This window comes from Dermacentor variabilis, chromosome 2 (genome assembly GCF_050947875.1).
Source record: "Dermacentor variabilis isolate Ectoservices chromosome 2, ASM5094787v1, whole genome shotgun sequence".
In the NCBI taxonomy this organism is placed as follows: domain Eukaryota; kingdom Metazoa; phylum Arthropoda; class Arachnida; order Ixodida; family Ixodidae; genus Dermacentor; species Dermacentor variabilis.
Genome location: NC_134569.1, coordinates 182219353 through 182234298, shown reverse-complemented (window position 1 = coordinate 182234298; position 14946 = coordinate 182219353). Strand labels below are relative to the sequence as shown.

Here is a 14946-nt window from a genome sequence, read left to right as displayed (position 1 = left end):
GGATGAAAACAAATGGGCAGCTAAAGGGAACAACTATCTGTACCTGAAAGGCATGGATACAGAATGGAGGAAGAGGTGAAGAAGGTTGACTACCAAGTACAGGGTAATTAAAAGTGTAAATAGACAACCAACAGCCATTAGGCAGAAAGTTAGAGAAACAAACAGCGAATTATATGCAAATAATGGAAACAAAACAGACCTTGGAGATTTATAGGAATGGGAAGAAAGAAATAAGGAGCAAAAGACTACACGATAACGCAAGAGGCGGTGCTTTGCTGCGTGAGGCTAAAGCTGCTTGCCTAAGGACAAACACACACCGGATCAAATATTCGCTACAAGATGAGGCATGTGTAAACAAAATCCGGAGACCACTCAGCACATCCCAGTGGTATGCGAAGGGATTCACCCAGCGAGACGCGTAGGTAACGCACACCTCCAGAAGCGCATGTATATAAAGTGGGCGGAAGCATCAACTGATCTCCAGTAGAGGTAAGCAAGAGACGTCTAGAGTATCGGTGGGGAAAAAGCAGGGAAGAAATTGATACGACCGGATCCGTTACAGGCATATCTAGCCATACAAGGTTTGAGAAGTTTTGAGGACAAGAAAGTTTTTGGAGACCGATGTGTACAGAAATGCTAGAATGAAAAACATGTACAATAGACGTACTTCATTAAATCAAGCAGGCTAGGTGACTATCACCACGCCGTTTCAAAGGGGACGCCAATAAATCATCATCATCATCATTCAATTGCTATTTATGGTCATACTGGCCAGACCTAGTAATTAGTCTCAGAACAACTAACGCCCTTAGTCACCGCGAGGTGTAAACAGACGTGTTTCCTATCTGCAAAGCGCTATTCTTTTCTTAACTTGTAGTTGGGGTCGTAACACTCTGGCAATAACTAGTAATGGTGATTTAAGACCAGTCTGACGAGGTATGCTCAAAGCAAGGTATGTCGAGCCAGGAGCCTACGTAAGATGACGCAAACGTATTTCTGAACGTACACTGATCCTTGCTCTAGACCACCGTACTGGTTGTTGTAATAATCCACTCCAACTGCGAAGTCAGATCAGGCGTACGTCATCATCGAAGCCATCACCGTAACTGCTAGCGTTCCCTGTCTCGAAACATAAAAAAAGACAGTTCAGAAACGCCTGTCCATTTTATGTAGTCCACTCCTCACAATTTACTAGTTTTTTTGTTTTGCTCCTCCAGCCTACAAGCGGGACTTCGTTCCAGTGACGGGCTTTCGTCTGTGGCGGCTCCAGTTTTGGGCACTCATGTGCAAAAAGATGAGCTATTGCAAGCGCAGCTACCTGGCCATCCCACTGCTTGTGACCACCATCTTCGTGACGGCACTCATACGCACGCTGTCCTACTATCTCTTCCACTTTGACCTGGCCAAGTATGTGCAGCTCCACAAGCAAGCGATATCGCCGACTGCCACCGAGATTGGTAAGCTGCATTCCTGCACAATAGCTGCTATTCATATCTTCAGCGATGCGGAACACACGTAGCACTTGATTTTGGAAACCTTGCGGGCTGCAGAACCCCTCAAGGTGGAGGAACCTTCCTAAAGGATAAAAAAAATTCTCACCCACCCGACTGTAGCATGAAGCTACGTAGGAAACTCGTACGATTATTTCAGAAGAAAGGCTTCGCAATACAAAAAAAGTTCGTCTTCGTCTAACCAGGAACCAAGGTCTTTCCGTGGTGGTCGCTCTATACCATCTGAGCTAACCAGGAGGCCAGCGGATCGCAGACCGAGGCCGAATGGAACGACAACTCGAATGACGCTAAATATGGTTATTTCAGCTAGCAAGGCGGTCTTCCTCTGATGTGTCATATTCAGTGTCGACCTCGGTCTGCTACAGCCTCGTGGTTAGCTCCGATGGTAGAGCGACTAGTCCGCAAAAATGTTGGTCCTGGGTTCATTCCCGGACCAGGAGAATAAATTTTTAACTGCGACGCTTTCTTGCTGAGAAATGCGGATGGGTTTCCATGGTGACCTCGTGATACAGTCATGTGGAGCGTGATGCTTTTTTTTTCCCTTTCAGTGCACTCAATTTTATGCTCTCTTCGTGGGCGCGCAATCTTGCAGAATAGTGTTTGCCCGAGCTCGTTGGTTGCACATAGCACAGGTGGTTTCCAGCGACACGTACTGACACGGACAGAAAGAGACGGCGACAAACGTGTGTCGTCGTGCATTTCTGTCCGTGTCACTAGTTTCGCTGGAAACTATTCGAACTATGCACAATCCTGGTTTGCTTTAACGGCGGATATAAAACAAAAGCCAATGCTTAGTCTCTGTCGGATGTTTTGCCAACAGGAAGACATTTTTCGATGTCTCTACTTTTACTGGTATTCTGTTTTCGCTTACCTCACCACCGCTGTGCGTGCGCAGATGACTGACGGGGAAATTAAAGGCAACGTGAAGCAATAGCGACATGATGGGAGCGCCATATTGAGCAGTGTATCGAGCCGGAATTGAAGCGGGAAGAAAAGAGCATTTTTGTGCGTACCTAAACTGAATGGCAAAGATGCATTTCTTTTTTTTGTAACTCCGAAAAGAAAGCGAAAGAGACATAATGATTTTCCGTTCAGCTTCGTTACCTTCTCTGACGGCTTTCATCCATGCATGGCCTGCGTTGGTGGCTGCACCATGCTACCCGATTTGTAAATGCGCGCGGTCTTCTTGTCGTGTGAGAAATGGCAACGCTGTTATCGCGTTTTTCAACTTGGCGAGCAGAGCTAGACATCGTATTAATGCACTTGTGAGCTCTTTGTACCCTCAAAGGATGCACCGGCGACAAAGACCAATATATAATTCCTGAAGTGGCAACCCTGCGCTTCAAAAGTGTTTTATTATATACTGCTGGATAAATTTTAATGAAAGCTGCTAAATTTGCGCATTTCAATGTGCTAATTTTAGATATTCGTTCAGTTTCTTTTTTCTTTGCAAATTATGTAACTTTTTAAAAAATGCAACAAATCCTGTTTTTTGCATAACTCGCTTAGAGATGAGCTAATCACTAAACAATATATGGTGTTACAAAGATTGACATACAGAAATGGTGCTGAATGATCACAGTTTTCAGTGCTACAATACTGAATTTTCTTGACCGATCTGAGCCAAAGTAGTGGCATTTCATACCTTTTTACAGTAAAAGCCCACGGTAACACCCAGAAAAAAATATTACTTTTTAAATATTGTGCATTAATATTTATTGGTATTATACACCTGTTGTCTGCCTTTCTGACAAAAGAATAACTATTGCAATAGGATAAGTAGAACATGGGATGTCATCACTCCAACACTGTAACACCGTCAGAAATGCTGTTTTGAGAAACCGAGAAAAACGTTTCACGACATATTAATGTTGATTATAGCAAAACATGAATCAGTAAAGGTTGCTATAGGGTTCCATCCCCAAAAACTTGCTCTGCACCAACATGAGGCAAGGAAACACGAAAACATATTTGTACCGATTTCCGGCTCCTAGGAACAGTGTCCCTCTTAAGGTGAAGTATTTAGCCAGAGGGTCATTTTTGATTACTTATGCATAAGTTGTTCTAGGTGCGACAGAAATCAAGTATTGCTTTTCGCGTATTGGTTCTCGAGGAGTGCTTCCACAGAGGGATTTACTTAAGTACTTTCGGCATGAAGAACGGCAGGCTCTCTTTGTATATTGTTTTTGTTTTTCGTCTCTCTGTGGAGTTCAGGTGCCCCACAGTTCAGGTATGAATATATACTCCTCTCTGTATGTTACAAGTCTACACAAATGAGCATGAACCGGTTATATTTTGATCCGGAGTTGAACCGTAAGCACCCGCCGTGGTTGCTCAGTGGCTATGGTGTTGGGCTGCTGAGCACGAGGTCGCGGGATCGAATCCCGGCTGCGGCGGCCGCATTTCGATGGGAGCGAAATGCGAAAACACCCGTGTACTTATCTTTAGGTGCACGTTAAAGAACCCCAGGTGGTCGAAATTTCCGGAGTCCTCCACTACGGCGTGCCTCATAATCAGAAAGTGGTTTTGGCACGTAAAACCCCATAATTTAATTTTAATCTAACCGTAAGCGTAACCGTAAGTTTCCTGAAACGGGACGACAGCGCAACAATAAAGAATCTACGGTTCAATACTGGGATTTTAGTACAGTTTAATCTGCCTATAGATACTTAGTTTGAATTTCTGGCCACAGCACGTGGAAAATGCGTCGTCCCAGCCCAGATGGTGCATGTCTGAGTGTAATCGAGACTAACGTACATTCACGGCGAACCAAGTCAAATAAAGCGACAAAAAGGTAGCGCTGAACTTCTCGCATTTTGTTTGTCAATCAATCGATCTTGGCACTTTAATCTAAACACGTAGAAAACTAATTGAGGAGTACTTGGACCGATAGCCGAGGAAGGCGTATAGTTAACGCGCATTACATTATGATATGTGAACGCGCACACTTTGCGCGTCTGACGCACGTGTATTGGCTGGTTGGCTCTTGAGTTCGCACAGAGATGAAATTTTGAAGTTTGTTTAAAGCCTGTGCGTGGTTAATCGTGATCATTACAAGAAGGCCAGTTCCGGAAATTCGTTACGCGCCAAAAAATAATAATTTACGCGATAAATTATTTTGAACGTAAATTACTATTTATGAGACCGCGACTATTGAAGCACGTGCGCTCTGCCGGCTCTCAAAAAAAATGTCGACAGTATATGCGGTCTAGGCTAGTCTGAACAGGAACGCACCAGACCGAATAATAATTTATAGTCGCTCTTGGTACACTGCACGTTGCAATTTACCAATAGCTCTAGCTATACGTGGCATCATTTAATATAACAAACCACAGACATTGCTCGTGAAACACCGGTTCTCGTATTTCTCGCATCTCTTCGTATTCTACATTTCTGCATCCCTGTGCGCGTTCTCGTGGCTATTAGAGAAGCTCTTTCTGAAAGATTTAACAAATAATTAAACGCGCATTGCTTCATTATTATATTTTTTTTCACTTGTGCAGCCCTTCTTCAGAAGGAACCAGCCTTCAAAGAATTGTGTAAGTGTGCTTTCCTCTTTGATAGCCTTTATTTTTTAAAGTCTTCAGTAGGGCACGCGTTGCATCTACTTTGAAATATGCAACGCAAAAGGTGCTCGTACCAGTTACGCTTGTCTAATCAAGGCTTTGTAGCTCTGGTTACGCTCCGCTACAAAGCTTTATTCTCAGACTCAGTTCATCCTTTCGCTTTCCGTAATTAACTCGAATTTTGCATTACCTACGTCATCCTGAAGATGAGCCAGTTTCTCTGGCGCCCAGTGAAAAGAAAACAGGATAGAGCGAAACAAATTCTTCTCTTACAGCGGCACTGGACATTTAAACTTGTAGAGGAGGTCGTAAGGTCTACGGAAATATCAAGGTAATGAAGGCCTGGGCATCGTTAGTAACCGCTATATCCACTCGCCTGGCTTTTAACTTATGTGCTGCATCAAAAAGTGCTCGCTGGAGAGTGTTTATTGATGGTATGTCGAGCAGCCATAGCCAGGCCGAAGACGAAGCTGCGCCCTCGGAAAACATCCGGGGCATCTTGTCATCAGCGCACAGGCTCGAGGTCGCCAAGGTTCATGCGGCAAGTCTATTAAAGATGTGGAAAAGAGGTACCCTCACGCCTTGCCGCAGTGGTAATAAAGAAATAACCCACTTGTACTAGAAATCAGAACGTGTATGGCTCGGAGTAGCGCATGTATGGGGAATTAACAAATGTTGTCTTTTCCACAAAGATCTATAGTCAAAACTAACTGAGGGAATAAATACTGCGCTGAACACAGAATTCTTATTCTTAGCGAGATTTTCACGATCATCACTTCGTGTTGGCTCGTTTCGTATAGTTACCCAAGTTCTCATTTTCCCCCGATGTTTTCAGGGGGTTGCTAATGAAGATAGACGGTGCTCTGTTGCCTGCACGTTCTGCACATCCGTCCGCCGTCGCGTTGTTTCAGTTGACATGGTTGCGCCGCTCGCAGACTACATGATCCGCGAAGGCCCCAAGGCGCCGCTGTTCAAGTTCGACATCCAGAAGGTGTCGGACAGCGTGGTCGACCCGGTGTTCACGGTGGTGCTGATCGCCCGCATCGTCGACTCGCTCACCATCCCGCTCCTGCTGTCGCTGCTGGCCGCCGCCTACGTCTTCCTGCCCACCGAGGAGACGTTCACCAAGGCCAAGGCCATTCAGCTCATGACCGGCATCACGGCGAGTCGCTACTGGTTCATGAGCTTCTTCATCGACATGGCGTCCTACACGATCGCGTGCATCATCGCTTTGCTGCCGCTCTTCATCATCGATCCCTGGGGACTCACCAAAAAGGCCAACATCATACTGTGTGAGCGCGTCGTCTCTTCTATTTTTTTTTTCATTTTATATTTAGGTGCTCTTTGGCGTAGGCGTATTTCAGCCTTCATGGATGGCAAAGTCATCTGCGATCGGAATATGGCGGCGCGGGTTCGACTTCTAAAGAAAATCAGTTGCTGGTACTGTAGTGAGCAAGAAAATAGGGAGGGTGTTCTTGCGTTTTTCGCCAGCGCTCACTGTCTCAACGCTTCATGTTTCTGCTTCGGGCGGAGCCCGGCCAACTGTAGCTAGAGGTGTTTGTCGCAATGCCGATGCTCAACGAAAGAGTCTAACGTCACGCTCTCGTGCCCTACATCCCTTTAGCGCCTTCCGCATGCGTTATTTGATTTGAAACAAACGCGAGGGCTCGTTCTGAAAACAGTGATATGATTGACACTGTTGCAAAACGCAGCAACGTACCTCGGCCTGTTCTGCTTCTTCGGTGTGGCCTTCATCCCCACCTGCTACGTGACTTCGTTCTTCGTGGAGACGTCAGCGGTGGCATACTTTGGCCTCATTGTTGAGAGCTTCATTACAGGTATACTTCCAAATCTTGCTTAAGTTACACATATCAACCTGAGGTGGTCTTTTTAAACGACTTATTAGTTTCTTAACGTACACGTTTTGTAAGACTAACGAGTTTTCTTTTTTTTCACTTACTTATTCCTTAGAAAATTGACATTTGAACACTTTGCCACTTTCATTATATCAGCAATCTAGCTTGTCCTGTATTTAAAAGTGGACTTCGGGAATATATTGACACGTGTACTTGTTTATCCTTTTCCTGGGAACCGCACTTCACGAGCTAACGAACTAAAGTAATAGCTTAGCGCAAGACGCACCTGCATTATTTGAAGCTTACTCGAATGTTATCGTTCATTCTATTTGTTGCCTGTGCTCTCACTGAAGCTTGAGGTGTCAGGCTTTGCGCGCACAACGCGAATCATCATCTACCTTCCGGGAGGTACGCGAGCACCAACGATTGCACTGGAATGCTCGACGAGTCATGTATAAAAGGCGGCGCGCATGAACCGCAAATCAGATCTCACACCATCGACGAGTGTGTCCGCCGCTATAATTCTGCTGAGCGTTACTTGTTTCGCTGGGCAAAGGTTCGCCCAATAAACAGTTGGTTCCGGAACCTGCGTTGCGCCACTGCGGTGGTTCACTGTCGCTACAACGTGACAATGTGCTATAAGTTATTCGTTTATATCTGGCAGCATGTGTAGTCCTGGACTTGAGTGTAAATGCTGGAATGTTTTACATGGCTAGCCGATACGTCCGTCGGTCCGTCTGTCACCTGTACGCCGGAAACTCCTCAGGCGCAGTCCCATGCGCATGCGCCAAAAATAAAGAGAGACGCGCGCGACTGACGGCGCCAGTAGTGACGTCGTTGCTCTCGGTCGCAGCCGAGCGGGCGCGCAGCAATTTCTCTCCGGCTCTGAAATGGATAGGCCACGCGTCATACGTACTCCTGAAGAGCCGGCAGCTTTCGATCAGCAACGCCGCGAGCATAACCGGCAACGAGCTCGTCTACGCTGTGCCGATACTGCAGCCCGGGCACAAGAACAGGCTCGTTTAGCCGAGCGCAAGCAGCAACTGCGTAGCGAGGATTGGCAGCCTAGCAAGCCGTCGTTTAATGAACCGTCGGGATTAGCCCAGTGATAAACACCGGGGACGCACGTTTCGGCATCGCTGGTTAACCATATGTGCGGAGTGCTTGAGCGGTGATTTTTTTTACTCATGCGTTTAATGTATGTGTTAGAATGTTTTTGTTTTTTTTCTACACACACGTCATTGCCCTACTTCCTGTTATATCAGTTATTTTTACTCCAATATGAGTACAGTAGGAGAGAGCAGAAGGCACCGTGTCGCAACCAGAGCAGCTCAGGCAATCTCGAGCTCGCGCCTACCGGACGACTGGCGATGTGGCTGCAGCGCCGGGCATTCCTCTTCACTACAATGGACCCCATAGGAAAATGAGCCATCCTGGCGACTCATGGTGAAAATAGAATTATGAGGTCGTAATGCGGCTTCAGGCGTTGTACGTGGACGTTTTCACGACCACGACACCGTTGGTCCGTGGGTGGCGTGACAGGATCGACAACATATAGTTCACAGGAGATGTCTGTGCTACAACTCGGTAGGGTCCTTGATATTTAGAGGCATGCTTGGATGAGAGTCCAGCAGGAACGGAAGGAATCCAAAACCATACAAGGGAGCCTGGATGAAAGTGACAATGCGGGTGATCATCGTATCGTCAAGATTTTTCTTGCCATTGGTCGACGGCTGTAAAGGAACGGGAGAGCTGACGGCATTCCTCTGCGCGGTGGGCAGCTTCAGAGAAGGGCGTACATTCGGATGAGACGGGTCTGTACGGAATAATTGTGTCGAGGGCAGTCGCAGGTTCGCGGCTATACAAGAAGAAGAATAGGGAGAAGTTTGTGGGTGCCTGTGGTGCAGTGTTGTTGGCGAACGTGATGAATGGCAATATGAGGTCACAATCAGTGTGATCAGAGGAGACGTATTTGGAGAGCCTGTCGCCAAGGGTGCGGTTAAATCTTTCCGTCAGACCATTAGGTTGGGGATAGTAGGCGGTGGTGGTGCGATGAACGACGCGACATTCATCAAGGAGCGCGTTTACGACTTCGGAGAGGAAGACACATCCTTTATCACGCAAAAGTTCGCGAGGTGCACCGTGACGGAAATAAAATTTTTCAGGAGGAAAGATGCTATATCACGGGCGGTGGCAGCAGGCAGAGTGACTGTTTCTGCATATCGCGTCAAATGGTCGATGGCGACGACTATCGAGCGGTTTCCCGAAGCCGGGCTTGGAAGGGGTCCATACAGGTCAATGCCAATGCGATCCAAGGGCCTGGCAGGACACGGTATTGGCTGGAGTGGACCAGAGACATGCTGAGCAGGAACCTTGAGGCTTTGGCACTGAGGGCACGACCGAATGTACTTGCACACAAAGGTGTACATGCCACGAGAATAAAACCTGCAGCGAAGCCGGGTGTGCGTCTTGAAGACACCCGCATGTGCACGCTGCGGGTCAGTATAGAAGGCAGAACATATTTCAGCACGAAGATGTCGAGATATGAACAACAACCACTTGCGGACGTCAGATACGATATTCCGGCGATAGAGAAGTCCATCCCGAATTTCGAAGTCAGATGCTTGACGGCGCAAAGGTTGAGAAGGTGAAGGAACAGTTGACGGGTTTGAAAGGAAACGAATAAGAGCACTAATCCAGGCATCCTTGCGTTGCTTCGAAGCCATGTCGCAGCCTGCTGGAAACGCAAGTACTTGGTCAACGGCAGAGAGGCAGGCATCGCTTTCGGTTGACACGGGCGAACGGGAGAGCGCGTCGACCTACAGGTCAGGTCTGTTGTCTACAGGTCTGGCGGCGGCCAGACCTGTAGACAACGCGCACGTTGAAATCTTGCAACCGCAAAGCCCAGCGAGCTAATCAACCTCAAGAGTCCTTCAACGTGGACAGCCAACAAAGTGCATGGTGGTCTGTAATCACGTCGAAGCGGCGGCCATAGAGGTAGGGTCGAAGTTTACCAAGTGCCCAGACTATGGCCAAACATTCCTTCTCCGTAACGGAATAATTATTCTCGGCTTTGGTGAGGGTGCGGCTTGTGTGTGCAACGACGTACTCGTGGAATCCAAATTTGCGCTGTAAGAGCACCGCGCCGACTCCAACACCGCTGGCCTCGGTGTGTACTTCGGTTGGAGCTGTCGGGTCGAAGTGACGCAGTATAGGCGGCGAGGTCAGTAGACGACGCAACTCTTGGAAGGCATCGTCACAAGCGGACGACCAGGCGTAATCGTTCAAATCGCTCCGTAGAAGCTGATTCAAGGGAGCGGTGATGGACGCAAAATTCCGAATGAAGCGGCGAAAGTAAGAACACAGGCCAAGGAAGTTGCGAAGTTTTCTTACGGAGGAAGGTTTGGGAAAATCAGCGACTGCACGGAGCTTGGCGGCGTCAGGAAGAATACCGTGTTTAGATACTACATGTCCAAGGATGGTGAGCTGACTTGCGCCAAAGTGGCATTTCTTCAGGTTGAGCTGAAGGTCGGCGGCAGTTAGGCACTGTAACACTTCCTCCAGCTTACAGAGATGGGTGGTAAAATCGGACGAAAACATAACCACATCATCTAAGTAGCACAGACACGTTTTCCACTTGAGACCAAGCAAAAGGTTGTCCATCATACGTTCAAATGTTGCGAGGGCGTTGCAAAGCCCGAAAAGCATGGCACGAAATTCATATAGGCCATCTGGTGTTACAAAGGCCGTTTTAGGTTGGTCTTCGGGTGCCATGGGGACTTGCCAATAGCCGCTGCGTAAGTCGATAGAAGAGAACTCCGCGCCTTGGAGACAGTCAAGGGCGTCGTCAATTCTCGGAAGAGGGTAAACCACTTTACGAGTTATCTTGTTAAGACGACGGTAATCGACACAGAATCAAATCGCCCATCCTTCTTCTTAACAAGAACAATGAGAGATACCCAGGGGCTATCCGAAGGCTGAATGACGCCGCGCTTGTTCATGTCAGCTACGTGGTCGTCGATAACACGGCGCTTTGTCGCGAATACACGATATGGCCTTTGTCGCAGTGGCACACTGGTACCCATGGCGATGCGATGACAAACATTTGACGTGCGGCCCAAGGGAACATGATGGCAGTCGAAAGACTAACGGAACTTGTCGAGAAGGCGTAGAAGCTGGGCGCGTTGAGAAACAGTCAACGTGTCGGCGATGGAGCTATGCAAAACATCGGACGAAGTCGGTGGCTGTGCGGGGTTTCAGGTCACTCCGGCGAACTCATGAGTGGCAATGGAACCAGTTGTCATTCAATGATGGCAGCAGGGTCGACAATCTGGGCACGGCCAACGCACTCCCCACGAAGCAAAGTTAGAGGACAGGAAAATCGGTTGGCGACGAGCAGTTTGCTGACGCCGGCACGAACGTCCAAATGAACGAAAAGCAGCGCGGAACATTTGCGACGAGCGAAAATTTCAGATGGTGTAGAAAGTGCGCTGGCATCAGCAACAATGTTGCATGACACTGTGGCAAGGGCAGATGAGTGCGGTGGAATTGTAACGTCTTCGGCAACAAATACTTTATCTTCAGGTTCACGAGCGTCAAGGAGTGGGGCATGACACAGCGTTTGAAATTCCACTTCAGCATGAGAACAGTCCATGACGGCTTTATTAGCGGAAAGGAAGTCCCAGCCCAAGATTATATATTGGGAACAAGAATACAGCACCGAAAATTCGACGATGTAGAGGAGGCCGTTGATCACAACGCGAGCAGTACGCGCAGCTGCAGGCGTGATGCGGTCTGCGCTGGCAGTACGAAGTGACACGTTTGAGAGTGACCTCGTAACTTTTCTGAGCGAACTGCAAAGTTGGGCACTAATAACTGAAACTGCGGCACCAGTGTCAACGAGGGCGAGTGCAGCGACACCGTCCACATATACATCAATAACATTAGTCGGAGAAGGAAGAGGCCTTGGTCTGTTCGTGGGTGACGCAGTTCTTGCCTCTGGAACTGCGACGATTAGTTTTCCCGTTCCGGCGTAGAAGGACGACGACGCATCGGTGAAAGCAAGCGGCGTCGAGGCGATGGCGAACGGCGGTAAACAAGAGGGCGGTGGTCGGAGTAGGAAGACATCTGGCCAGTGTTCTGAGACGCGCAGGATGACGGGTATGGGGAAATGTATGGTGCGGCGTCGAAGCTGCGGCGGTCGGACGCTGCGCGGAGGCGACAAAATCGTGCAACGTGGCCAAATAGACCACACGCAAAACATATTGGCCGTTTGTCAGGAGTGCGCCATTGCCCACTGCTGGGCGAGTACCGCGGCTGATCGAAGTGAGGAGCTGGACACAGTGGCACGACTGATGGGAATGACGCAAAGGTGGTGGGTGATGGGAATGACGCAAAGGTGAGGTGGTGGCCACGCGAGAGCCTCGGCATAGCTGAGAGGCGCAGTCACCTTGGGAAATGCAACAGTTGTAGGCACCGGCGGAATCTCGCGGGCAGAAGGGAGAGCTGCGCAGACTTTCTCGTGGATGACCTGGCGAAGGTTGGCCGGCGAAGGTTGGCCGGCAAAGGTGAAGGTGGTGGCGTGGCTGACGAGTGACCTCAGCAAGCACTAACTCTTTTATCTAGCAAAGCAGGGAGTCTCAGGGAGTCTCAGGAGCCGCGGTCATGCTCGCGAGGGTTTCGTCGGACGCCGGGGGGGGGGGGGGGGCGCCGCGTGAGATGACGCTGTCTGCAGAGCTCGTCGAAACTCTGGCAAAGCTCAATGACCTGAGAAACAGTGCCTGGGTTTTCGTACAGCAGCATATGAAAGGCATCGTCGGAAATGCCCTTCATGATGTGACGTACCTTGTCCGCCTCCACCATCGTCGGGTTGACACGCCGGCAGAGGTCGACAATGTCCTCTATGTAGCTGCTGAATGTTTCACCAGTTTGCTGGGATCGGCTTCGTAGGCGTTGTTCAGCGCGAAGTCTGCGCACGCCAGGGCGGCCGAAAAGTTCTGCGATGCTGGTTTTGAAGGTAGCCCACGTGCGGAGATCGGCTTCGTGGTTTTTGAACCACAGCTTGGCGACGCCCGATAAATAAAAAATCGTGTTGCCGAGCTTGAGGGGATCGTCCCATTTGTTGGTGTTGCTGGCGAGTTCATACGATTCCAGCCAATCATCAACGTCTTTCTCATCGGGGCCGCTGAAGATATCACGATCCTGCTGACGCTGGGCACCGTCACATACGATGGCTGGAGTAACCGGTGGGGATGTCGGGCTGGGGTCGGCAGGCATGACAGATGGCAGGGTTTGGGTGCGTAATTCCAGGTGGGGGGAAAACCGCAGCGCCTCCACTAGAATCTAATATGAATATGGTACAAGAGAGCAGCAGGCAGCGTGTCTCAGCCAGAGCAGCTCAGGCAATCTCGAGCTTGCGCTTCCCGGACGACTGGCAATGTGGCTGCAGCGCGGGGTCATTCCTCTTCACTTCAGTACATATTGCCCAACTGTTACCTTTAACGTCCTATAAGCATTTAAAGTAATTAATTAATTAATTAATAATTAATTAATTAATTAATTAATTAATTCATAATGTAGTGACGTCTAAATAATGTGTATAAGCACTGAAACAATATATATACAGCTGCATGACTTTAGGGAGAGCACCATTGCGTAAAACTGAGCATAAGTGACGAATGCAATATTCTGATCTGGCACATTCAAAAAATATCTCCTCGGTGATTTCATGACGTGCATAAGGCGATCGTAACTATATTTGCTACCATTTCATTTCCCTTTCTAATCTCATTTTGCTTTTGAGAGCTCGTAATGGTATTTTGTTGAAGCCAGTTTGTGATTGTCCCCTTGCTTAAAAGTGGCCCTGAAACACTTTTATCGAAGTCGATTAATGCACTTGACGTTAAAGTAGGCTATTTCAGATATATCTTCCAGCAATAATACTATAAGTGCATGTTATAGTGGCGCTTGTTCGCAAAAGAAAAAAATACCATTTGGTGTCCCTCAAGGGTCAATTTTAGGTCCACTATACTTTATAACTACACGTAAACAATATTGTAAACATACCGCTTATTCCAAATAGTCTTGTATGCTGACGGCATGGCTTTGGTTTTCTCAGGTAACATACTACACGTGCTCGAAAGAGCAGCCAATAATTGGTTAGACCAACTTTTAGTTTGATTAGGAGCAAACCAGCTATATTTAAATGTCATTAAAATCAAATCTGTGGTTTTTAAGTCTAGACAGAAGCCTGATGGCTACGCCATTTGTTTCAAGTTCAATAATCGAGCGGACTTCAGCTTTCAGATGTTTAGATGTTCTTTCTTGATGAAAAGCTGAATTTACACTTCATGTAACGACGATTCATTGTGGTATTTGTAGGTCAATAGCCACATTGCTTAGAATTACGTACCTTGTTCCTATTTTGTTGGCACGCCGTCTGTATCATGCCTTAATATACTGTCATCTTAGTTATTGCCTGTTGACCTGGGGGTCTACATGCCAGTCAACATTGAATCAAATCATATGTCTACAAAAGCAAGCAGTTCGCTGTATTGAAAACCATGGACGCCGGGATCATGCGATATCTTTTCTTGAAACATAACATTTTAAAATATTAATCACCTACATGAATATAATCTCGCTATAAATATATGAGGTGCACATGTGAAAGATGCACTCATTTTTTATCAAAAGTACCTCTCAAGTATCACCCAGTACAATTTCAGGCATGACCATTTTAGAGTTCCCCTCTGCAGGACCAGCTTCGGTACAGAACAACTAGCATATTTAGTTCCACCCTTCATAAATGCACATCCAAGCACGATCACTATTGCGCAAAACCTAAATCATTGAACTGCTTTAAAAATGATATGAAAATATATTTTATTTCTCGTTCTGCTTGAGACTGTGCCAATAAACTTAATTATTTTTTGTAAAGAGAGCTTCATATTGTGCTTGCATATAATAATCTTTTCTTTTTCTTAATGCAAAACCTCTTTTGGGCCCAAACTG

The 14946-nt window shown here is 47.6% G+C and overlaps 1 protein-coding gene across 2 annotated transcripts in view; it reads left to right on the top strand.

Moving 5' to 3' along the window:
- Positions 1-14946, top strand: part of LOC142572989 (phospholipid-transporting ATPase ABCA3-like) — a 124898-nt gene that overhangs the window by 54118 nt on the left and 55834 nt on the right. For both annotated transcript variants that reach the window (XM_075682475.1, XM_075682474.1), the window contains exons 14-17: positions 1218-1457; positions 5015-5050; positions 6013-6369; positions 6790-6915. In XM_075682475.1, the coding sequence (XP_075538590.1) occupies positions 1218-1457; positions 5015-5050; positions 6013-6369; positions 6790-6915 (759 nt within the window). The remainder of the gene's footprint in view (positions 1-1217; positions 1458-5014; positions 5051-6012; positions 6370-6789; positions 6916-14946) is intronic.